Source organism: Salvelinus fontinalis, chromosome 38 (genome assembly GCF_029448725.1).
Source record: "Salvelinus fontinalis isolate EN_2023a chromosome 38, ASM2944872v1, whole genome shotgun sequence".
NCBI classification, from domain to species: Eukaryota; Metazoa; Chordata; class Actinopteri; order Salmoniformes; family Salmonidae; genus Salvelinus; species Salvelinus fontinalis.
The window spans coordinates 4352350-4378382 of record NC_074702.1 but is presented as its reverse complement, the minus strand read 5'-3'; the positions used below and the strand labels follow the sequence as shown (position 1 = coordinate 4378382).

Genomic DNA, 26033 nt, shown 5'->3' with positions numbered 1-26033 from the left:
TGGGGGGCGGAGACAAGCACAAGACAGGTGAAACAGATCAGGGTGTGACACCTGGTGGGGGGCGGAGACAAGCACAAGACAGGTGAAACAGATCAGGGTGTGACACATGGTGGGGGGCGGAGACAAGCACAAGACAGGTGAAACAGATCAGGGTGTGACACCTGGTGGGGGGCGGAGACAAGCACAAGACAGGTGAAACAGATCAGGGTGTGACACCTGGTGGGGGGCGGAGACAAGCACAAGACAGGTGAAACAGATCAGGGTGTGACACCTGGTGGGGGGCGGAGACAAGCACAAGACAGGTGAAACAGATCAGGGTGTGACACCTGGTGGAAAGCGGAGACAAGCACAAGACAGGTGAAACAGATCAGGGTGTGACACCTGGTGGGGGACGGAGACAAGCACAAGACAGGTGAAACAGATCAGGGTGTGGCACCTGGTGGGGGGTGGAGACAAGCACAAGACAGGTGAAACAGATCAGGGTGTGACACCTGGTGGGGGGTGGAGACAAGCACAAGACAGGTGAAACAGATCAAGGTGTGACACCTGGTGGGGGGTGGAGACAAGTACAAGACAGGTGAAACAGATCAGGGCTGACTGACTGGATCACTGGCTAACTGGATCACTGGCTGACTGACTAGATCACTGGCTAACTGGATCACTGACTGACTGGATCACTGGCTAACTGGATCACTGACTGACTGGATCACTGGCTGACTGGATCCCTGGCTAACTGGATCACTGGCTAACTGGATCCCTGGCTAACTGGATCACTGGCTGACTGACTGAATCACTGGCTAACTGGATCACTGACTGACTGGATCACTGGCTAACTGGATCACTGGCTAACTGGATCACTGACTGACTGGATAACTGGCTAACTGACTGGATCACTGACTGACTGGATCACTGGCTGACTGACTGGATCACTGGCTAACTGGATCACTGGCTAACTGGATCACTTGCTAACTGGATCACTGACTAACTGGATCACTGACTAACTGGATCACTGGCTAACTGGATCACTGGCTGACTGACTGAATCACTGGCTAACTGGATCACTGACTGACTGGATCACTGGCTAACTGGATCACTGGCTAACTAGATCACTGGCTGACTGGATCACTGACTGACTGGATCACTGGCTAACTGGATCACTGGCTGACTGACTGGCTGGCTTACAAACTGACTGGCTGACTGACTGGCTGGCTTACTAAGTGACTGGCTGACTGACTGGCTGACTGCATCACTGGCTGACTGGATCACTGGCTGACTGACTGCATCACTGGCTGACTTACTGGATCACTGGCTGACTGACTGGATCACTGGCTGACTGGATCACTGGCTGACTGACTGGATCACTGGCTGACTGACTGGATCACTGGCTGACTGACTGGATCACTGGCTGACTTACTGGATCACTGGCTGACTGACTGGATCACTGGCTGACTGGATCACTGGCTGAGAGGAGAGAGAGAGAGAGAGAGATAGATAGAGAGAGATAGAGAGAGAGAGAGATAGAGAGAGAGAGAGAGAGAGGGGGGGGGGGGGGGGGGGGGGGGGGGAAGCCCAGATCTTGTGGTGGTAAATAATGTGTGATTGGACGTTGGGACGACGTGGGGCAGAGCAGGGCCACAATGTGGGAGAGATGTTTATAGCAGGTGGACAAACACCTGTCACTTTGATGAGACTGATTTATCCTGGGAGACATGTCAGCACATAGCTCTCTCTCCCCCGGCCGACAGACGGACAGACAGCCTGGACAGACAGACAGACAGACAGCCTGGACAGACAGACAGACAGACAGCCTGGACAGACAGACAGACAGACAGCCTGGACAGACAGACAGACAGACAGCCTGGACAGACAGACAGACAGACAGACAGCCTGGACAGACAGACAGACAGACAGCCTGGACAGACAGACAGACAGACAGACAGACAGACAGCCTGGACAGACAGACAGACAGACAGCCTGGACAGACAGACAGACAGCCTGGACAGACAGACAGACAGACAGACAGACAGCCTGGACAGACAGACAGACAGCCTGGACAGACAGACAGACAGACAGCCTGGACAGACAGACAGACAGCCTGGACAGACAGACAGACAGACAGACAGCCTGGACAGACAGACAGACAGCCTGGACAGACAGACAGACAGACAGCCTGGACAGACAGACAGACAGACAGACAGACAGCCTGGACAGACAGACAGACAGACAGCCTGGACAGACAGACAGACAGACAGCCTGGACAGACAGACAGACAGACAGCCTGGACAGACAGACAGACAGACAGCCTGGACAGACAGACAGACAGCCTGGACAGACAGACAGACAGACAGACAGACAGACAGCCTGGACAGGCTACTACTCTACAAGGCCCATCCAGCACATGACAACCCGTCTGTCACAGCCGATACAGTAATGGAGAAAATCAGGAAAACCCAGTCGGAACATTCTCAGAAACAGGAGAACATACGCAGGAAATCCAGAATACTCAAACCAAGATTTGGGGAAAACCTGGCAATTTTGGGAAAATGAATGGTTTTTTCAACCCTAGTTATGGATGAGACCATGGGTTTCTTCAGGACAGAGGGGTGAGTGGAGATGGGATCAGGACACAGGGGTGAGTGGAGATGGGATCAGGACACAGGGGTGAGTGGAGATGGGATCAGGACACAGGGGTGAGTGGAGATGGGATCAGGACACAGGGGTGAGTGGAGATGGGATCAGGCCAGAGGGGTGAGTGGAGATGGGATCAGGACACAGGGGTGAGTGGAGATGGGATCAGGCCACAGGGGTGAGTGGAGATGGGATCAGGACACAGGGGTGAGTGGAGATGGGATCAGGACACAGGGGTGAGTGGAGATGGGATCAGGACACAGGGGTGAGTGGAGATGGGATCAGGACACAGGGGTGAGTGGAGATGGGATCAGGCCACAGGGGTGAGTGGAGATGGGATCAGGACACAGGGGTGAGTGGAGATGGGATCAGGACAGAGGGGTGAGTGGAGATGGGATCAGGACACAGGGGTGAGTGGAGATGGGATCAGGACACAGGGGTGAGTGGAGATGGGATCAGGACACAGGGGTGAGTGGAGATGGGATCAGGACACAGGGGTGAGTGGAGATGGGATCAGGACACAGGGGTGAGTGGAGATGGGATCAGGACACAGGGGTGAGTGGAGATGGGATCAGGAGACAGGGGTGAGTGGAGATGGGATCAGGAGACAGGGGTGAGTGGAGATGGGATCAGGAGACAGGGGTGAGTGGAGATGGGATCAGGAGACAGGGGTGAGTGGAGATGGGATCAGGAGACAGGGGTGAGTGGAGATGGGATCAGGACACAGGGGTGAGTGGAGATGGGATCAGGACACAGGGGTGAGTGGAGATGGGATCAGGAGACAGGGGTGAGTGGAGATGGGATCAGGAGACAGGGGTGAGTGGAGATGGGATCAGGACACAGGGGTATTTTACAGGGTGTGTGGTGGAAGACTCCAGCATGGTTGAACCAGACTGAATGCAGTGATCATCATTGAGTCAGTGCAGCATTCCATTTGGTATTATTTCAACCAGTACATCTCCCCATAGAGATGTACTAGAGAGCTCATCTCCTATCTTTGCAATGGCCTTCTTCTGTGCCATTAATTGTGCCCTCTATCCAACTCAATGCGTCTACCCCCTTTCCCCTCCTCCCTGTGATATACGACCTGCTCCCTAGATGCCGCCTGCAGCTCCCTCCCAGTCAACAGCCAATTAGCACAGGCCCGAGTGAACGCTGATAGCACCAGGGAGCGGTGGGTGCGGCCGCGTGGAAACGAACGACCCCTCTGCTCTTTCAGCGCCAGCGAGCCTCGGAGAATAGCTGAGAATTTACTACCCTGCCACTACCAACACCACCCATCTCTCTCTCACACACACACACACACACACACACACACACACACACACACACACACACACACACACACACACACACACACACACACACACACACACACACACACACACACACACACACACACACACACACACACACACACACACACACACACACCTGGCCCTGCAGATGGTAATGTACCACTGACTCACAGCACTGTATTCACATCCATTAGGCAGAACAGGAGAGAAATCTCTCTACATTTCTATGAGTTTATGTTGACTTTCTCCACTTGACAAATAGACTGTGTCTTTACATGTGGTAAAGTCATCTGTACAGAAGTGACATCAGAAAGTGGATGTCCGTCTATGACAACATTTCCACTGTAGCGGAGCGTGTGCATCAGATAGCTAATGTAGGCCTACTCCAGAGGTATCATAGCAACAAGGCGTCCATTTTGGGTTTCAAATCAAAACATACTGTCACTAATATGAAACTATCCTGTACATTCACCAAGTCATCTTCTGACAACTCAGCAGCCAGCAGAGGTAGGCGGCGCCCCAAATGAGACCCTCCTCCCTATATAATGCACTACTTCTCTGTATGGCCCCTGGTTAAAAGCAGTGCATGATATAGGGAATAGGATGACATTTGGGATGTGCCCCATTTGTCTTCCTCCTGAGCTGCATCTGGGGAAGTTGACCTCAATTAATACACACTTCCATTTTAGAAAATGTCAGTGTCCAGATTTAAAGGTTTCAACGTGGGTTTATACGGTAGAAGCTTTAATGGAACGCTGACAGAGGGCCAGTTAGAGAGAGGTATATAGAAGCTTTAATGGAACGCTGACAGAGGGCCAGTTAGAGAGAGGTATATAGAAGCTTTAATGGTACGCTGACAGAGGGCCAGTTAGAGAGAGGTATATAGAAGCTTTAATGGAACGCTGACAGAGGGCCAGTTAGAGAGAGGTATATAGAAGCTTTAATGGAACGCTGACAGAGGGCCAGTTAGAGAGAGGTATATAGAAGCTTTAATGGTACGCTGACAGAGGGCCAGTTAGAGAGAGGTATATAGAAGCTTTAATGGAACGCTGACAGAGGGCCAGTTAGAGAGAGGTATATAGAAGCTTTAATGGAACGCTGACAGAGAGCCAGTTAGAGAGAGGTATATAGAAGCTTTAATGGAACGCTGACAGAGGACCAGTTAGAGAGAGGTATATAGAAGCTGTAATGGAACGCTGACAGAGGGCCATTTCCCTCAGTAAACCGGCCCTGCCTGGGGATAGCAGCACATAAATATCACTCTGTTATTCCCCGACAGAAAGACTCAATGTCGTCGGGCACTGATCTATGACTGAATAACCAGAGCAGAGGAAAAGAGGACCTGGCTGCTCTATGGAGACTACAGCACCTCTCCAACGTGGTGTAGATCACGTCTACCCCCAACCACAAGTACATCAAGTAGAGAGAGAACACGAAAGGGCTTCCCAATAGGGGGATTCATTGTGGGACAGTGGCCAGGCTCTCTGGGTGGAACCAGGTTGTACAATTCTGGTAACGTTCTCCAAGTTCCCAGGTTTTCCAGAAATCCAAGTCGAGAAGATTCCCGGAATCAACACGGAATAAACAGGACATTTAGAATCCTTCACCCAGGATGTCTGGGAAACCTGGGGATTTGGGGAAAGTTACCCACATTTTTCAAACTGAAACCTGGCTTGGAGGCCAAGGAGGATATTGTTTGTGATACAAGGATTAACACCAGGACGCTTCCAAAATCCTCTCTGAAATGGTGTCTTGACAAAGACAGATTAAGGAATTCTCCAAGCTTGGTTCTTCTTCTCTTTTGTCTTCTCTCTCTCTCCCCATCATTCCTCAGTGGATGAAACTGTATGTTCGGCTGGTAAAACTTACATTTTATGGTTGCAAGTATTAATTAGTGATATTCTGGTATCATTAGTGCATTTTAGTGCTCTGAAGATTAATGTCAAGGTGGCATGTATCTATGAAACATTATATCTTGCTACATTGTGATAAAAGAGCCTGTATATTCTGGGCCTATGGCTGTCCAAAGCTGAGGTGTGCGTGAAGTCCACGTCCATTAACAAAATACTTTATTAGCGCCATTAAAGGGAGAAGCAATATTTAGCTTAACTTGCATTTGGCAGCCTAACCCATATCCTAGTCTACTGCATCTTAGAGAGCTGGAGCCCTATGTGGCAACCCTCTCAGATTAGGAGTGCTGATCTAGGATCAGGTCCACCCTGGCCATCTAATCGTGTTCATTATGACCTAAAAGACAAACAATGATCCTAAATCAGCTTTGGTGTCCTAGGGGGAAAAACCAGGGGTTCACAGATGAGGAGATACACTGCAATACGTATGGAAATTGTTATTATGATATGCCTGAAATGTCACGACTCAATGTGGTAAACCAAGCAGAGAATATCACAGCTCCATCATACAACCCATGTAATGCTGCCTGAATGTGACGTTAGCTCAGTGCAACTGATCTGATGGCTCTCTTATGACTGCAGAACGGTCCGGTTCAAATGTTCCCTCTGATTTCCAAATGAGACATATGAAAACACCAGGTCCACAGGGCACAGCAGAGCTCATAGTCCCCTCATGGCTCCGTTCCAAATGGAACCCTATTCACTATAGGGCTCGGGTCCACAGCTTCACAGGGCACACCAGAGCGCATAGTCCCCTCATGGCTCCGTTCCAAATGGAACCCTATTCACTATAGGGCTCGGGTCCACAAGGCACAGCAGAGCTCATAGCCCCCTCATGGCTCCGTTCCAAATGGAACCCTATTCCCTATAGGGCTCGGGTCCACAGGGCATAGCAGAGCTCATAGCCCCCTCATGGCTCCGTTCCAAATGGAACCCTATTCCCTATAGGGCTCGGATCCACAGGGCACAGCAGAGCTCATAGCCCCCTCATGGCTCCGTTCCAAATGGAACCCTATTCACTATAGGGCTCGGGTCCACAGCTTCACAGGGCACACCAGAGCGCATAGTCCCCTCATGGCTCCGTTCCAAATGGAACCCTATTCACTATAGGGCTCGGGTCCACAGCTTCACAGGGCACAGCAGAGCGCATAGTCCCCTCATGGCTCCGTTCCAAATGGAACCCTATTCACTATATAGTGCACTACCCATAGGGCTCGGGTCAAAAGTAGTGCACTACAATATATTGGGGAAATTGTGCCTTTTGGGACAAGGAGCCTTGGCTCTGCTCCAATATCCATACTAGCATACGACTTAGAAGGAACTGAAGCGATGTACTGGACATGTGTTCTAAGTGGGAGCCTCAGAATGTGTGGAAATTGGAACATTTAGCTGCATATCTCTCTTGTATCTCCCTGTCTGTTGCAGAGCAGTATAACCACTCCTCCCTCTTCTCCATATTCACTGTAATATATTCAATAACTAATTATGGTAATTCATGACATCTCCAATTAGCAATGGGCTTTATCGCCCCGCGGTGCCGTAAAGATCTGGATTTATGTTTGGCTTGAATGTCACCCAGAGGACAGGCAGTGGACTGCTGCTACATCACTCAGTTGAACAGAACAAAACACAGACACTACTGGTGAGGAGAGAGGGAGGGTGGAGAGAAACAGAGAAACAGAGAGAAAGAAATAAAGAGATAAAGAATGAAATAGGGAGTGGGGAGAACAGAGGGAGCGAAGAAGTGGGCAGGGGGAGAAGTGTGAGAGAGAGATAGAGGGTAAGAAGAGAGATAGATAGAGAGAGAGAGGGTAAGAAGAGAAAGAGAGGGTAAGAAGAGAAACAGAGAGGGTAAGAAGAGAGAGAGAGAGAGAGGGTAAGAAGAGAGAGAGAGAGAGGGGAGAGATAGCGGTTAAGAAGAGAAAGAGAGGGCAAGAAGAGAGAGGGGAGAGATTAAGAAGAGAGAGAGAGAGAGAGAGAGAGAGAGAGAGAGAGAGGGGGTGAGGAGAGAGAGAGAGAGAGAGAGAGAGAGAGAGAGAGAGAGAGAGAGAGAGAGAGAGAGAGGGTAAGAAGAGAGAGAGGAGAGAAAGCCACTGTAGACTATTGAGCTGCAGACAGAATAATATGCCTTCCTCAACACAGACTCAGGCCCAGAGGTCAGAGCCCAGATCCTGCTGCCAAACAGCCCCTCAGAGGGCCATTACCCCCACTGCTGACGGTGGGTCGTCCTCGCCATTTCAATCAGGCACACAGCAGGACTGCCCATCTGCCACACAGGGCTCCTCTGCAGGGTCCCAGTCTCTCAGGTATTATAAAACCAACACAGAACTTCCATGGCCGCTTTGTCTCTCTTCCTCCCATGTTGTTTGTCTCCTAACTTTATACAGTACAGGTTCACTCAGATCTCTCATCTTTTTAATCAAGCCTTCTCACTTCAACAAGCACAAACCTTCTACGTCCCAAATGGCACCCTATTCCCCATATAGTGCACTGTTTTTGACCAGAGCCCTATGGGTAGTGCACTATGTAGAGTAGAGGAGTAGGGTGTTATTTGAGACTGGGAATTTTAATTAAGTCTATTCACTTCAACAGACATTTCCCCGTATCAGCAGCAGCATAGTGGGCCTGTTTCTGAATGATATGCTCCAGTAGCCTAAAGCAGGCCAACTCGACTCATCGGGAAATTAATTATTACACATCTTGAGAAAATACAGACGATTTACCAGTGTGAAAAGGCTAAGAGTGGGTTTACACAGGCAGTCCAATTCAGATTCTTTTGCCCAATTATTGGCGAAATATCTGATCCGAATGGTAAAAAAATACCAATTATTGTCAAAAGATCAGAATTTGTCTGCCCGTATAAACGCAGCCTAAATGAATCAAGGGAATCCTAGGACTGGTTTCTCAGAGTAGCTCTAATCAAAGACTGAAACGCTATTTCATGGAACATGCTTTTTAGTCCAGGGTGGTTCTTCATTTTAGTCTGGGAAACCAGACGGTTTCTCTCTAAATCAATTAAATGAATGTAATGAGGTAGAATACTGTTTATCTTACAGGCAAGCTCACTTTTATAACATATAGTTATATATATATAGAAATAAACAATACCACCCACATCAAATGCATGCTAGAGTGTAGTCCATAGAGATGATATTGCAGTGGGTTCTATTCCATGGTGTCTGTGAAGGAACACAGGTTCTGACATCATCAGTGGGGAAAAGCTGTACCAGTTGAGCTGTTAGAATTACTGCAGGGACTCTGATGCCACCTGGCAGTTGGTTTTTCATACTGCACAGCAGAATACACTGGGTAGAAGTGCCCCCCCAAACACTGACCTTGGATCACCCAATGCTCAGCAGGTCATAAGGGGGTAAATGGAAAACAGAACTGAGATAAGTGTCTAGTAGAGGCAATGTGATCCAACTCTGCATGGAATGGCAAACGAAACAACCAGGAGCAGTATCAAGTATTTATGAAATATACACATGTATTTCTCAGCCAAAGACTCCATAAGCGATTCATTCTAGACAGTTCACAATACAAAGACTCCATAAGCGATTCATTCTAGACAGTTCACAATACAAAGACTCCATAAGCGATTCATTCTAGACAGTTCACAATACAAAGACTCCATAAGCGATTCATTCTAGACAGTTCACAATACAAAGACTCCATAAGCAATTCATTCTAGACAGTTCACAATACAAAAACTCCATAAGCGATTCATTCTAGACAGTTCACAATACAAAGACTCCATAAGCGATTCATTCTAGACAGTTCACAATACAAAGACTCCATAAGCGATTCATTCTAGACAGTTCACAATACAAAGACTCCATAAGCGATTCATTCTAGACAGTTCACAATATAAAGACTCTGTATCAAAAGGGGAAATGCGGCGATAATAAATTAAACAGAAGCAGTTTACTGAACTCAAACTGCAGAGACAACTCCTTAAAGCACTTAGCGAGATCAAGATGGACACGACATACATCTGATATTTTTCATTTTGCGACAGACAGTTGGCTTTGCTGCTTAGTTCAGCGTCCCCTTCAGATATGGTCTGTTTCCATGCACCTCACATGGAAGACGATTGGATTTAGATGCCCTGAAACAGAACACAAAAACACTACACATTAGTGTTGCTGGAACAACCCAACAGTTATTTCACCCATGACTGAGTTGCATGATCAAATACCTACTCAGACAGGCCTTTAAATGGCGTACAACTCCATGAGGTACTCTTTAGGAACAATGCCAACAGACCCCTTCATCTCCCCGATCCACCAACCATAGTTCTGGTACTCCTGATAGAGGAGAGAACAGAGAGAAAAGAGTAAACAGAGAGAGAAAACAGAGAGATTAAAGAGTAAACCGAGAGCGAGAGGAGAGAAAACAGAGAGAGAGAGAAAACAGAGAGAGAGAGAAAACAGAGAGAGAACAGAGAGAGAGAAAACAGAGAGAGAGAGAAAACAGAGAGAGAGAAAACAGAGAGAGAGGAGAGAACAAAGAGAGAGTGAAAACAAAGAGAGAGGAGAGAACAGAGAGAGAAAACAGAGCAAGAGAGAACAGAGAGAAAACAGAGAGAGAGAAAACAGAGCGAGAGGAGAGAACAGAGAGAGAAAACAGAGAGCCTGTTGTATCATTGAATACACTACAATGCATATGTTGTAAAAAAATTAAAAAAAATAAAACAGGAGATGCATCTTGAGCTAATAGACGTTCTTAGGCCCTGGGCCAGAGCAACACCAGCCATATGTAACGCCCTGGGCCAGAGCTACACCAGCCATATGTAACGCCCTGGGCCAGAGCTACACCAGCCATATGTAACGCCCTGGGCCAGACCTACACCAGCCATATGTAACGCCCTGGGCCAGAGCTACACCAGCCATATGTAACGCCCTGGGCCAGAGCTACACCAGCCATATGTAACGCCCTGGACCAGAGATATACCAGCTATATGTAACGCCCTGGGCCAGAGCTACACCAGCCATATGTAACCCCCTGGGCCAGAGATATACTAGCTATATGTAACACCCTGGGCCAGAGCTATGCCAGCCATATGTAACGCCCTGGGCCAGAGCTACACCAGCCATATGTAACCCCCTGGGCCAGAGCTACGCCAGCCATATGTAACGCCCTGGGCCAGAGCTACGCCAGCCATATGTAACGCCCTGGACCAGAGATATACCAGCTATATGTAACACCCTGGGCCAGAGCTAAAGCCACATAAGTGGAGAAACTGTGTCCGAAGACGATGCCATGCAGAGAGCTGAAGCCAATTACCTCATCTAATTAACTACTCACTGAAACACACATTAGTTTTTATGCCATTATGTGAATGTCACAATCATCTTATTAATATGTGACATGATGGAATTGACATTTGGTCCCAAGCCCCCTGGGGGTGATACAGGGTTCTGTGTGTGAGCTTCCTGTGTCTGTTCTACAAGTCACACCTCAGTGTGGACCAGGACCAGCCCAGTGGTGTCTGCTGCTAGGTAAGTCATGGCTGCCTGAGTGACTGTTGGGGGCTGGAAGCTGGGCCTCAGTCACTAATACACTGGAGGTATATGGGACTTATGAGGGAGGGAGGGAGGACTGACCCCACACTGTGACAACATATGAGCACACAAACACAAGTACACACACGTTACTTTAGGTTAGATAGCCTGACACAACACCCTCTAACACTCTGGGGGGTTCTGGCAGCTGTATTAGGGGTGGGGGGGCCCACTGTTCGCTCAGGCTATTCCTGGTCTCTGGATAGTGGGAGGGTGTGTGTGTGTGCAGCCCTTCCTCCTCCTCCTCCTGATGCAGCTGGTCTGTGTGAGTGTCCAGACAGGTTTTATGGTCATTCCCTCCCAGCAGACCACAACCCCCAACACCAAGGTTCCAGGTCAACTAAAGGCTCTTTCAGTCTGCACACCAACCCAATGAAAGGACAACTTGATTCCTGCTTCTCTTCAATACAGGAAAAGAAGCAGGATGTGGCCTGTTGTGTTTACATGTTTGTCTACTATGCACATTGGCATTGCACAACATCTCTGATCATTCACACCCTCAATTAGAATTAAAAACTTTGGACATAGAATGATAACATGGATTAATAAATAATTACACAGTAGCACGGTTGGTAAAGGCGGTCAGTCGTTTTCAGAAACTGAAGCTGACAGTTCTTATATCAACCACTAGATGGCAGGCTTGATCATAAAAACAGCGCTCTCATTGAGTCTCAGTAGAAAATCTGTGTATTTCTTACAGCCCTCCAGACTGAACGCATGAGGACCTTCTCCATTGACCACTACATTGTATTCACCACACAAGAGACTGATGTGAAACACTGCAAAGTTAAATTATTTTGGCCAGTGACGCTCCGCAAATACATCCATCATTAAATCACAAAGAAAGTCAATGGATGATAGAGGTACAAACTATGTACAGTGGGTTACGCAGCTTTCAATTACAACATATTGGAGAGATTATTTAAATGGCTGATTACACATCAACAATGTAACAATGTTTAATCCATTAATGGATTCCTATTTCACTCTACACAATCGCTCTTTAATTCCCCACACCTGGCACACAAACACCCCTCCTACACCTCGCTAGCTGACAAGCCTCGGAAATTGGGCTCCCACCACACGTCCTCGCCTGGTCTGAACGGAGTGGAGGACTCCACCTGCCGTTTACTGAGAACACACATCCCCATTAAGGCCATGCCTGGCTAGGTGACAGGGACACCTAGCCAAGAACACTAAAAACCTTTCCATTGTGACACAACTAATCCCCATCACACAGAGGCCAGAGAGAGAGAGGCTGGATCCTTTACAGCACCTTATTCCCTACATAGTACACTGCTTGTCACCAAAGCCCTATGGTTCAGTAGTGTCCTATGGGTCCTGGTCAAAAATAGTGCACATGTAGGGAATAAGGTGCCATTTGGGACACAGACAGAGAGAGGGCCCAGACCCAGGCCCACCTCAGCCTGCCTTTCAACAGTTCAGGCTACAGGCTACAGGCTACAGGCCAGCCGCTGCCAGTAAGGATATGAAATGTCTCCTCCTCAGAGGGTCCAGCAATAACTGACCACTTTAGGTGGTCTGTCTGGTCTGGTACAGCCATTCATTGAGACCTTTAGAAATACCACAGAATCTAGTAACACTTGACATAAGAGGACATACCAACTGTCTTCTAAGGAGAAGATAACTAGGTAATATAAAATGTTTTAACTCTTATATTAATGCCTATCCGCTGCTTAGGATTTTTTGCAAACTATTTGCTATGTCATGGAACATGTCAAGCCATTGTGGAAGATATGAATGATTGAATAAGTGCATCATGTGAGTCTCCTCTGTATATAGCTCTTCACAACGAGCAGGACCCGCCGTCGAGCAGGACCCGCCGTCGAGCAGGACCCGCCGTCGAGCAGGACCCGCCGTCGAGCAGGACCCGCCGTCGAGCAGGACCCGCCGTCGAGCAGGACCCGGCGTCGAGCAGGACCCGGCGTCGAGCAGGACCCGGCGTCGAGCAGGACCCGGCGTCGAGCAGGACCCGGCGTCGAGCAGGACCCGGCGTCGAGCAGGACCCGCGTCGAGCAGCCATAAACCTTTGAAAAGGAGATCATCCTAAACCTCTAGGTACTGCTGATAATCCCCGTCTGTAGGTGAGTGAGGATGAGGAGGGTTGGTTCCTCCAGACCTACCTTGCTGAGGATGTAGATGGCGTCTCCCCGTCTGAAGGACAGTTCATCTGGTTGATCTCCTGTACAGTCCCATATTCCCTGATAGTAGTTCTGGTAGTCTGTGATCTTATTCACTAGATAGACAGAGAGATTATAGGAGAGATGGATCACTCAAAATGTTCCCCAGTCTCTACAGTACATGGGTGGTTATTGTGATGTCATGGTGTGTAACCTACTGAGGTGGTAGAGAACTAACAAGAGGTGGTCTTCCTCTGACAGAACAATAGACTAGTCATCTCTCCCTCCCTGTCGCCCTCTCTGAGGTGATAGAGAGCTACAAGAGGTGGTCTTCCTCTGACAGAACAATAGACTAGTCATCTCTCCCTCCCTGTCGCCCTCTCTGAGGTGGTAGAGAACTAACAAGAGGTGGTCTTCCTCTGACAGAACAATAGACTAGTCATCTCTCCCTGTCGCCCTCTCCTCCTTTATGTTCTGTGCCCAGATATCTGACTGATTACTTTCCCCATGTTAGAGATGTACACAATCACAGCACCAGATCAGGTGTTGCTGATGTGTGCTTATACAGGTTCAGGAGTAATGCTGGGAAAGGTACTTTGTGGTATACTGGAGCCTCAGAGTGGAATGTGTTCCCTCTGCCCATAAAAACAACGTCCTTTCTGGGCAGCTTCAAAAATGACATTTGACTGCACCTTACGACACAACTGCAATGATAACATAGATGTTCTTCTTCTGTGTTTTATGATCTTGCTGTCATACGGTGTTCAACCGTGTTGGATGTTGCCCAGCCATCTTATCTCAAGAGGACCACAATGGAAATAAGTCCCAGACTCTGTGTGTTATCCTCCATGATTTTACTAATGTGCATGAATGGATTTTCAAGATTTATGTGGGCTTGTTTTTTTATTTTTATGATCTAATGAATAAACTAAAGTTGCTCTGTTTTCTCCTATGACATGTACAGAGGACTGAGCCTCTATAGCTTGTATACATGGTAACACAACACTCAGAACATTTATTGTGTGAGTGGTTAAACGTAGCTTCAGTTTGTCTGTACTGACGTCATGCGAAGGCATGTGGTTAAATGCAGAACTAGTAGGAACTAACTGAAATGTGTTTATTTCAAGAACAGTGTGAAATGCCTCCGAGTTGCTTTTTCACAGGGACTTCCTCTCCGTGTCATCATGACTTCCCTTTCACAGTGTCTCAGAAGGCCTTCTCTCTAAACTGGCATCTGCTTCTTGATTCTGCAAAGATCTGAACCACTCTGAAGTCTGTGTTTGGTGAAGTTAAAGGATGAGAGGCAGGGGTGCAGGCAGGTCTCTCTCTCCACTTACCTGTAGCTGTAGTGGGTGGGGTGGGTTTGCTGTGTGGCGTGGGTGGTTCCACCTTGGGCTTTGGAGGTGTGGGCAAGGGAGGAGTGGACATGTCCTCCTCTGTTGGGAGAGATAAAAAAGAGAGAGATAAATCCGAATGAATGACATCACATGAACATGGGGGACCTGATCCCAGATCAGCACTTCTACTCTAAGACTATGTAAATGTCCCCAGGACAGAGAGAGGGTCAGATGTGGGTCTGAATAACGTGAGGGATGTAAATGGCCCCAGGACAGAGAGAGGGTCAGATGTGGGTCTGAATAACGTGAGGGATGTAAATGGCCCCAGGACAGAGAGAGGGTCAGATGTGGGTCTGAATAACGTGAGGGATGTAAATGGCCACAGGACAGAGAGAGGGTCAGATGTGGGTCTGAATAACGTGAGGGATGTAAATGGCCCCAGGACAGAGAGAGGGTCAGATGTGGGTCTGAATAACGTGAGGGATGTAAATGGCCCCAGGACAGAGAGAGGGTCAGATGTGGGTCTGAATAACGTGAGGGATGTAAATGGCCCCAGGACAGAGAGAGGGTCAGATGTGGGTCTGAATAACGTGAGGGATGTAAATGGCCCCAGCTAGTCAGCCACACCTGTTGTTTAACACGCTTGTAACATACAAGTTACACAAGCTGCAAGAGCAAGGCTATGTCCCTAATGACACCATATTCCCTTTATAGTGCACTACTTTTGACAGAGTGTGTATGTACACACACGCACATTCAAATTTTTGGCATCACTTAGAAATGTCCTTGTTTTTGTCCCGGAGTCGTCTCTTCACTGTTGACGTCGAGACTGGTGTTTTGCAGGTACTATTTAATGAAGCTGCCAGTTGAGGACTTGTGAGGCGTCTGTTTCTCAAACTAGACACTCTAATGTACTTGTCCTCTTGCTCAGTTGGGCACCGGGGCCTCACACTCCTTCTATTCTGGTTAGAGCCCGTTTACTCTGTTCTGTGAAGGGAGTAGTACACAGCGTTGTACGAGATCTTCAGTTTCTTGGCAATTTCTCACATGGAATAGCCTTCATTTCTCAGAACAAGAATAGACTGATGAGTTTCAGAAGAAAGTTATTTGTTTCTGGCCATTTTGAGGCTGTAATCAAACCCACAAATGCTGATGCTCCAGATACTCAACTAGTCTAAAGAAGGCCAGTTTTATTGCTTCTTTAAATCAGCACAAGATTTCAGCTGTGCTAACATAATTGCAAAAGGGTTTTCTAATGATCAATTAGCCTTTTAAAATGATAAACTTGGATTAGCCAACACAGCGTGCCATTGGAACACAAGATTGATGGTTGATGATAATGGGCCTCTGTACGCCTATGTAGATATTCTATTTTTAGATTTTTATTAATCAGCTGTTTCCAGCTACAATAGTAATTTACAACATTAACAATGTCTACACTGTATTGCTGGTCAATTAGATGTTATTTTAATGGACAATTCTTTTTGCTTTTCTTTCAAAAACGGGACATTTCTAAGTGACCCCAAACTTTTGAACGGTTGTGTGTGTGTGTGTGTGTGTGTGTGTGTGTGAGTGAGTGAGTGAGTGAGTGAGTGAGTGAGTGAGTGAGTGAGTGAGTGAGTGAGTGAGTGAGTGGTAAACAGTAGTCAGTATTTACACCTCAATTAATTAACATAAACAAATAGCTGTGAACTGTTACTATGGTGTTGTGAGAGGGATTTAGTCTGGCTGAGGACTGTTACTATGGTGTCGTGAGAGGGATTTAGTCTGGCTGAGGACTGTTACTATGGTGTCATGAGAGGGATTTAGTCTGGCTGAGGACTGTTACTATGGTGTCGTGAGAGGGATTTAGTCTGGCTGAGGACTGTTACTATGGTGTTGCGAGAGGGATTTACCCTGGCTGAGGACAGAGCAAGCAGAGAGAGGAGAAAGGTACTGTCAACATTACACTACCCTGGTTGGCTGAGTCCCAAATGGCCTGCTATTCCCTTTATGAGACACTACTTTTTCATCAGGGTCCATTGAGCTCTGGTCAAGAGTAGTGCACTAGAAAGGGAAAAGGGTACCATCTGGGTCTCCTCCATCTATCCCCATAATAAGGATAGTAGTAATAATATTACAGAGCCGGAGCATAGAGGATGTGTGTCAAACAGGAAGCATCCAATCAAACAGTCCTCTAGAGGAACAGGATTACTGGTTACATTCTCTGACAGAGTACACAGTGTGTGTGTGTGTGTGTGTGTGTGTGTGTGTGTGTGTGTGTGTGTGTGTGTGTGTGTGTGTGTGTGTGAGAGAGAGAAATGGCAGACCTGGGAGTTCTTCGTAGATGTCATCGTCAATAGGCGCCGCCTCGACAGCGCCAATGTCATCGTACGTCTCTTGATCCTCCTCGTCCAACGGAATGACCCCTGACATGTCTGCAAACACACACAGCCTCAGATTACATAAGGGATTACATAATTAGTCTATACTTGTTAATAATAAAATATTCATAAAAGACTTGACATGAAAAGTACATTGGATAAAATATGAGGTCTAATGGTGAGTATTACAAACCTCTCAACACAAAATCTATCTGCTCCACCCATTCCTCTGCCTCTTTCTGAGATGACGCACAGAACTGAGAGAGAGAAGAAAACGACAGTCAGTAGTTGCACCTAAATGAATTTACATAAACAAATAGCACTGTATTTATGCATTAGCTAAACTTTCCTCAAGGAAGGGAAAAAACTAGCTAAGAAACCTGAATATGTATGTGAGAAATACTTTAACAAAACTCTAAATGTGTGTGTTTTGCATCATCATTATGGTGTGGTCAGTGGCACTTTGCTTCTTGAAAGTCCAATCTTTTGAAAAATTGACTGCTGACATGCAAAACATTTTGGGACTGTATCAACAGTGGACTAATAAAAAATAAAACGTATAGTTTGAGTGGATTTTCCCTTTAAGGCATAAATCATAGTTCACAGACACGAGATAGTCCGGCGTCCTATTAGGACATAGCTACGTGGATCTGAGACCACCATCTGCGGGGAACGCACAGCCTGAACACCTCCCCACAATCCCCAACCAACGTGACTCCTGTACGCCTCCTCCGTTCATTTGAATGTGTTGACAGTTGGAGAAATTGCTTGAGCTGAGCTGAGAACTCAAAAAGTATGAAAGCCAAAGGTCCAATATTCTAGAACACTGCTGTGTGGACGTGTACACGTTTTGGACTATGATAGAAGTTTAAAGGGACGGTATACCACACAGATAAATCTTAGTCTTGGACTAAAAAGCTATTTCAATGAGATTCTATATATTCTCCAGGACTAGGGTGAATCTGTGTTCGGGAAACCGTCCTATAGCGATTGCAGAAATGTTACATGGACAGACTGCAATGATTAGCGTATGGTATGCCCCAAAGTGTCATCAAGAGACTAGCTCTCTCACCTGATATACTCGCTTGTCAGAGGAAGAAATTTCAAAGCAGCAATCTTTCTTGGAATCTTTTCGCAGGGTGTTATTCATCTTGACACTGTAGCCATCAATTGCAAACTCACCCTTCTGCTGCTTGTCTGTCAGAGGAGAGAGAGAGAAACACAACTACAACAATAACTCATGATTACTAGAGTAACATCACTGTTTGGCTATAAATTCTATATATTCAATAAAAATAAAAAACTATGAAAAGATCAAATATACATTCCCAAACACCTCAAACTACAGTTGTCTGGGAAGTCATGAATGTTCAATACCTTTCTCACTACCGTAGTAGTAGAATGTCAGGTTGAATACCTTTCTCACTGCCGTAGTAGTAGAATATCAGGTTGAATACCTTTCTCACTACCGTAGTAGTAGAATGTCTGGTTGAATACCTTTCTCATTACTGTAGTAGTAGAATATCAGGTTGAATACCTTTCTCACTACCGTAGTAGTAGAATATCAGGTTGAATACCTTTCTCACTGCCGTAGTAGTAGAATGTCTGGTTGAATACCTTTCTCACTACCGTAGTAGTAGAATGTCTGGTTGAATACCTTTCTCACTACCGTAGTAGTAGAATGTCTGGTTGAATACCTTTCTCACTGCCGTAGTAGTAGAATGTCTGGTTGAATACCTTTATCACTACCATAGTAGTAGAATGTCTGGCTGAATACCTTTCTCACTACGGTAGTAGTAGAATATCAGGTTGAATACCTTTCTCACTGCCGTAGTAGTAGAATGTCTGGTTGAATACCTTTATCACTACCATAGTAGTAGAATATCTGGTTGAATACCTTTATCACTACCATAGTAGTAGAATATCTGGTTGAATACCTTTATCACTACCATAGTAGTAGAATATCTGGTTGAATACCTTTATCACTACCATAGTAGTAGAATGTCTGGTTGAATACCTTTATCACTGCCGTAGTAGTAGAATGTCTGGCTGCTCAAAGCGCACCATCTCTTCTGCCACTCTGTGCCAAAGAAGCTGTGATCTGTGGAAGACAATGGGAACATTACCATCAACATAGTCATACAATCCAGAATCTGGAGACTCATAAACAGTGTTGTTTCCCCAAAAGTCCCAGAGTATGTGTCGTGTATGTTAGTAAAGACACCAATGTCGTATATAAACAATATATGTATATAAATTAATATATGCATGTCTATGGAAGAACCCCACCCTTCCTGCGTTTCTCCAGGTGTCCGGCCTTGAAGACAGACTGGAGGTCCTGAGCCGCCACGGCTAGAGACTGCTGAGCACCTATAGGCAGAGAGACAGATGCAAGTCTATCAGCCTTCTAGCAACCTTCTTTACGTTCTCATCATTTAGATCAATGACTATGGCTAAGCTGATTGGACAACTGTTACTTTGGAAAAACAGGAAATAGTACAGTTTTGCTTTGTCTTTTCTTGCTCCCGAAAACCAAGAAGACCTACTACACAGTCCCAGACGCCAATGAATCTCACAGTGAAAATGCACCGGTACAATGTTCAAAAAGAGGGTAACACACATCTTTGCTTATTTGGTTTGTCATCAATTGGGTCGATATAGAAGTTAAGCATCTCTTATTATTTCTTTTGCAGCCAACTAATGCAACTTCAATGCAAATGTTCAACTCTCTGTGTCAAAGTTGCTCCGAGTGAAAGAGGGGCCATAAAGCTGGCAGCTGTTTAAAGTCCAATAAAACCCAGACCCCTTACCATTTCACAAGGTTTATCTTGATACTCTATTAACCAAAACCAAATACACAAACTCTGTGTAGGTTACTGTTATGGGAGAAAGACTACTGTATACATAGGCATGCCTTTTCTTGGACTGTAGTAGAAATGTAAAGTGGTAACTCTAAACCTCTTGACTGCCACTCTGCCAGGTTCCAGGCTGTGAGTAATAAACTATGCTCTCTCTGTCATGAGGGGCCAACCCACAGCTGTGCCCTTCAAATTTCTTCCAAAGTCAGTTGCCAAGTTACAACTGGAATGTCAGTGGTCTCACAATCTCCTTCACTTCAGCTTTCTCTCTCGCTCACACACAGACTTGGTGAGAGAGAGAAACACAAACACTACATGGCCAAAAGTATGTAGACACCTGCTCATCGAACATTTCATTCCAAAATCATGGGCATTAATATGGAGTTGCCCCCCCTTTGACTGCTATACCAGCCTCCACTCTTCTGGGACGGTTTACCACTAGATGTTGGAACATTGCTGCAGGGACTTGCTTCCAATCAGCCACAAGAACATTAGTGAGGTCGGGCACTGATGTTGAACAATTAGGCCTGGCTTGCAGTCGGTGTTCCAATTCATCCCAAAGGTGTTCGAGGAGCTTGAGGTCAGGGCTCTGTGCAATCCAGCCAAGTTCTTCCATGCAGATCTCGACAAACCATTTCTGTATGGACCTCGCTTTGGGCACAGGGGCATTGTCATGCTGAACAGGAAAGGGTCTTCCCCAAACTGTTGCTACAAAGTTGGAAGCACAGAAATGTCTAGAACGTCTCAATCAGCTTCATGAAGTAGTCACCTGGAATGCATTTCAACAAGTGCACAGCATGTGTGTGAACTCCACCAGGTTTGTTGGAAAAGCATTCCAGGTGAAGCTGGTTGAGAGAATGCCAAGAGTGTGCAAAGCTGTAATCAAGGCAAAAGATGGCTACTTTGAAGAATCTCAAATATATTTTGATTTGTTTAACACTTTTTTGGTTACTACGTGATTCTATGTGTGTTATTTCATAGTTTAGATGTCTTCACTATTATTTTATAATGTAGAAAATAGTAAAAATAAAGAAAAACCCTTGAATGAGTAGATGTGTCCAAACTTTTGACTGGTACAGTATGTATGCATGTATGAAGATTGTATCAGAGTTTGGGTCCATTCCATTTCAATTCAATTCAATTCAGGATATAAACTGAAATTCTAGCTCATTCCAATTGTTTTCTTACAGAGAAGCATGAATTGGAATTTTAATTATTTGAATCCAACCCTGGTCTAAACCCTCGTGTTAACCCTGGTCTAAACCCTCGTGTTAACCCTGGTCTAAACCCTCGTGTTAACCCTGGTCTAAACCCTCGTGTTAACCCTGGTCTAAACCCTCGTGTTAACCCTGGTCTAAACCCTTGTGTTAACCCTGGTATACACCCAAGTGTTTGTGACGTACCTTCACAGGTCTCATCCTCCTTATCTGTGCGTTCTGAATGCAGTGACCCTCCATCATTGTTGCTGTCCTCCACTTCATCCTCTTCCGAGTCCTCTGCATCTCCTGGTTCATAACGGTAGTTGTTGATGTATTAGAGTAAGACCCATGCACGTCCCAAATGGACACCTATTCTCTACAAACTGGACAGTTTTATCTCAATCTCTTCATTCAAAGACTCAATCATGGACACTCTTGCTGACAGTTGTGGCTGCTTTGTGTGATATATTATTGTCTCTGACTTCTTGCCCTTAATGCTAATGTTTGTAACATGTTTTGTGCTGCTACCATGTTGTGTTGCTACCATGTTGTTGTTATGTTGTGTTGCTACCATGCTGTGTTGTCATGTATTGCTGCCTTGCTATGTTGTTGTCTTAGGTCTCTCTTTATGTCATGTTGTCGTGATGTGTGTTTTGTCCTATATTTATATGTTATTTATTTGACATTTTTAATCCCAGCACCGTCCCCGCAGGAGGCCTTTTGCCTTCTGGTAGGCCGTCATTGTAAATAAGAATTTGTTCTTAACTTACTTGCCTACTTAAATAATGGTTACATAAATAAAATTTAAAATATAGAGCACTATAGAGCAACCCATAGGGGTTGGGTATAATTTGTGGAACATTCCAACTGTAATCTGCTCCAAAATCTTCATAAATATCAAAGTTGCCAACAAACAAAACATACAAAGTTGTATAGAGGCAGAATAAGATAACGGGTAGGGAGTGGGCTATTTCATTAAGTTTTTCACTCACCACATTTATTCCGAAAAATGTCTGTCCTCACTCTGGTAGCCTATGGACAAACATTAAGAGTAAGCTATGTGGTGAGTTGATGCCTATTCGGCAGCTAGTTACCTAGGTGACTTGATCGTGCTACTTTGTATGCGTTGTTTGTTTGCAACCTTGTACTTTACAAAGTTTTGGAACGGATTCCTGTTGGAACGTTCCATAAATGATACCCACCCGGAATAGGGTGCCTATTTTTAAACACATCGACATCAAGCACACAGAGTTAAAACATACGTTTCTCGTTGAACTCTTGAGGGTATCTGTAAGAAGGAAGAAGGAAACGATATATCGCCATAGTACAACTGCAAAACAGCTATAGACAGAGTTATATTATTTAACTAACGAGCTGTTGCAAAACCACAAAGTATTTATAATCGATAATAAGTCCTGCTGGAGTCTAAACATACCCAGATTTGACCTCTTTGATCCGCTTGATGAAGGCTTCTCTTTTCTCCTTTGCCTTCTTACTCAAATTCTCTCCTTTCAGACCATCGAAGAGGAAATCTTCAAGATCTTAAAAGGAGAAGAAATGTGAAGGCATCAAAGTTTGAGGTCATGTGATCACAATAATCAACCAAAATGATGCAGCCCATTCCCAAATATTTAATAGAGTACTCAACTATACTCTAAATATTAAAAATAATTCCCCGTTTTTAGGATACATTTCTAACTTTTACACATGAAAAAAATGTCAATTTTTATCCAACTTTTACACATGAAAATAGTGTCCTTTTTTGTTTTGGTATAATTGCTTTGGAGCGCTAACCAAACACTTGGGATGCAGACGTGCGTACATTAGGTTGCCCGCCTACTCATTTCAATACTGCCAACTAATAAAGGAATCATATTAGTTACAACTCAAGGGTGCACCTGTTTGTTTGTGGCCATCGTCTCTACGGTGGGAAGACCTCTACCGTCCATATTGCAGTGAAACAAACACTTACTTCCTCTTTTTCAAAACAGTTAGAAAATGCTTTTGGAAAACTTTACGTTTGACAACGATGGGATAGAAATCCATTACACTAACACGTCGATTAATAATATATATTATAACTACCTGAAATAAGCGTCGTTAACTCCTCCGGAATTGACCGCATAGCGTTACAACGTAAAAAATCCAGCAAGGGTAGACTTAGAAACTCAGTTAATACGGAAGCTCTGGTGGGCTGAGAGATACGGAAGTTACAGTATAAGTTCACTAATCAAATACAATGACCACTGGCTACAGTGCAGTGACACTATTCAAATATAGACCACAGGCCGTATCCTTCCTTTCTTGATGCACCTGCACTGCCATCGCGTTTAACCGGCCCGCGCGATACCTGCACACACGCGGTACCTGCACGCCCAATAGTATTTCATAGAATGTGTTTTTCACACTGAACAAAAATATAAACGCAACATGTGACGTTTGTTATGCTTCACTATATTGGATCACTCCAATATATTCGTATCACTCCGCGGCGGAGGTATACATCCGATGTGAGGATTTACACATTTACTCCGGTGTACACCTGTGTCAAGGCTGGGGTCCGCCCCTATATATAGGCCGCGACACAGACGTTCTTTTTCATTTTCTCGGCGGACGTCCGTATGGTTTGAGGTACAAACTTCCTGACGTTCGCTTGGTAAGTGTAATATCTTGCGTGGAAGTATACTCACTGGCGGTTGGCAGCCTGGAGGGGCTCTCTTGAGTGCTGACTGGCTTGTTCTGTGTGTGTTGTGAATTGCTTTAATTACCCTGCAGGTTTTTTTTTCTTCATTCCCTTGCAGAATGTAAGAGTATGGTGGTGGGCTTCCACTACGTTGAGACATTAACTTTGAAGTTCCTTAGTATGTGGAGGGGTAAGGGGGAGCTCATTGCTTAAGGTGAATAGACCCTTGGAAGAACAATTGGGATTTTAACCTGTGGAACCAGATCTAGATTGAACAGATCAGGGTTGAATTTAAAGAAAGAACGGATTACAGCCCCAGCCCTGCAACTCGGGATCGTCAAGAAAAAACTGGTAGCCTCATCTCCACCTCCATATTTCAATAACCCGGCCTACAAAGAACAAGGCAGGACAGGACTGGACTGGCCCGGAGTAGCACAAAAAGTCTTGTGTTTCACATCTTTTATTCTAAATATAGTATTGCGCTGCTTTTTTGAATTACACTGTCCGGTCCTCCTCGACTGAGAACACCCTGGTTGTATTTTAGCAGGATATCACAACACGACCCTACGCATACAGACAGCCTGGCCTATACCAACCCCCAGATGAGGCGACAAGGCAGACTGCCAAACTGTATTGTAAATTAATACAGGCAACCCACCACATGGAGGTGGTGAAGGCACTTAAAAGTCATTCCCCACTGGTATGATGAGACAGGTGCATTGTGTCACTAACTTTATCAAACCATCTTCACCCACAGACTACACCACAACAAAACTATCACAGAACACACACCAGTGGATGCAAAACAACATGCAAATACCAAAGACACATTACCAGTCAATCACCCACACCATTACACAACAAATAAACACTCCCAACCCTCTGGCACTGACCATCCCAATGGGCTAGGTAAACAAAAGTTACAAACATAAACTGACACCCACCACCATCATTAGAGTTCAAATCACCTTGAAACTCCCTCTCCCCAACAAACAACTATACGGACCAACACAATACCAGACCAACCACATACACCTCAAGCAATAGAACACACCCCACTACAAATTTCCCGGCCAATGATACAAGTTTCAACTCCAACCCCAGTGCCCTCTGTCTAGACGTTGCCCTCTTTGGGCACAGCGAGCACCATCCCCCTCTCTCTGCACCATCCCCCCCTTTCTCTCTATCTCTTATACCCAGGCTGCTTTTAGGCAGGTCATAAATTCCTGGAGGAGATTCTTCCTCATGGCCAGACAGTATAGAGTGTGAGTTTTCATAGAGAGAACAAAGGAACTTCTTCCACCTCACAGAACTTGAGAACTGAACAATATTCATGTTCTGGAGAATGTATAAAAGGTTGGTGAAGTAGCCAGCTACAAACTGGTCCGTTTGGTACAATTTTGTGAAACTCATGAGACAATACAGCCACATTACCATAACCCTGTTTATACAAGAGTCTCAGTTGTGAGGCTTGCATCTAATTGTGATATAAAATTAATGAGTAAAGATGAAACAATTTGTGAAATGACGGATGCTATGTAATGATGTTAATGTGAGAGAATTGTATTTCTGTTTAAAGTTTCATTAAGTCATTGGCCCGCCCCATGAGTACAGACATTTATCTGGCGTCGTGGGACAGCCCCTTCTCTCCCGAATATACCCCCCACCCCCCCGTGGGAATTTATCTTCAGACCATAATTCTCTCAATTACGAGAGGGCTAAGGTTTGAGCCCATTGCTGAATTCTTAACCATACCACGTGGTTAAATTCTGAGACTATCTAACCGACAGAATAAGAACAAATATTTGATACTAATTACTAGTCTGCAGCTAGGAATTCGGTATCATTGAACGCGAAGACCGACAACCGCCGAAACAACTATTCTATAACAACATTGCTGAATGTTACTCTGAACTATCCATTCTAACCACGGCAGAGAGAGGGCGGACAAACTCTCCAACAGAAACAAACTTAACCAACAGAGATCAAGATGACACACTGAGTGTAAATATATATATATTGATTGCAATTATTCCCGAATGAGTGAGCGTT

At 45.5% G+C, this 26033-nt stretch overlaps 1 protein-coding gene across 2 annotated transcripts; it reads right to left on the bottom strand.

Moving 5' to 3' along the window:
- Positions 1-9291: 9291 nt before the first annotated feature.
- LOC129837477 (src kinase-associated phosphoprotein 2-like) lies at positions 9292-23707 on the bottom strand. 2 transcript variants are annotated; one of them, XM_055903672.1, is made up of 13 exons: positions 23384-23707; positions 22734-22839; positions 22561-22586; positions 21503-21604; positions 19531-19611; positions 19259-19342; positions 18314-18438; positions 17435-17498; positions 17188-17295; positions 14879-14977; positions 13545-13657; positions 10039-10143; positions 9292-9965 (listed from the first exon to the last, which is right to left on the bottom strand). In XM_055903672.1, the coding sequence occupies exons 1-12, from the start codon at positions 23421-23423 to the stop codon at positions 10051-10053; spliced, it is 1041 nt and encodes a 346-aa protein (XP_055759647.1). In that variant the 5' UTR covers positions 23424-23707; the 3' UTR covers positions 9292-9965; positions 10039-10050. The 2 variants fall into 2 exon arrangements, with proteins under 2 accessions (XP_055759647.1, XP_055759646.1); XM_055903671.1 differs by having other exon boundaries at positions 9292-9944; positions 23384-23706.
- Between the last annotated feature and the right edge of the window lie 2326 nt (positions 23708-26033).

Coding starts and splice junctions, on each gene's coding strand:
- LOC129837477 (XM_055903672.1), bottom strand. CDS start 23,423: ATGCGGTCAATTCCGGAGGAGTTAACGACGCTTATTTCAG. Junction 19,343..19,530: donor CCTGGAGAAACGCAGGAAGG/GTGGGGTTCTTC, acceptor TGTCTTCCACAG/ATCACAGCTTCTTTGGCACA. Junction 17,296..17,434: donor GATAGATTTTGTGTTGAGAG/GTTTGTAATACT, acceptor GTGTGTTTGCAG/ACATGTCAGGGGTCATTCCG.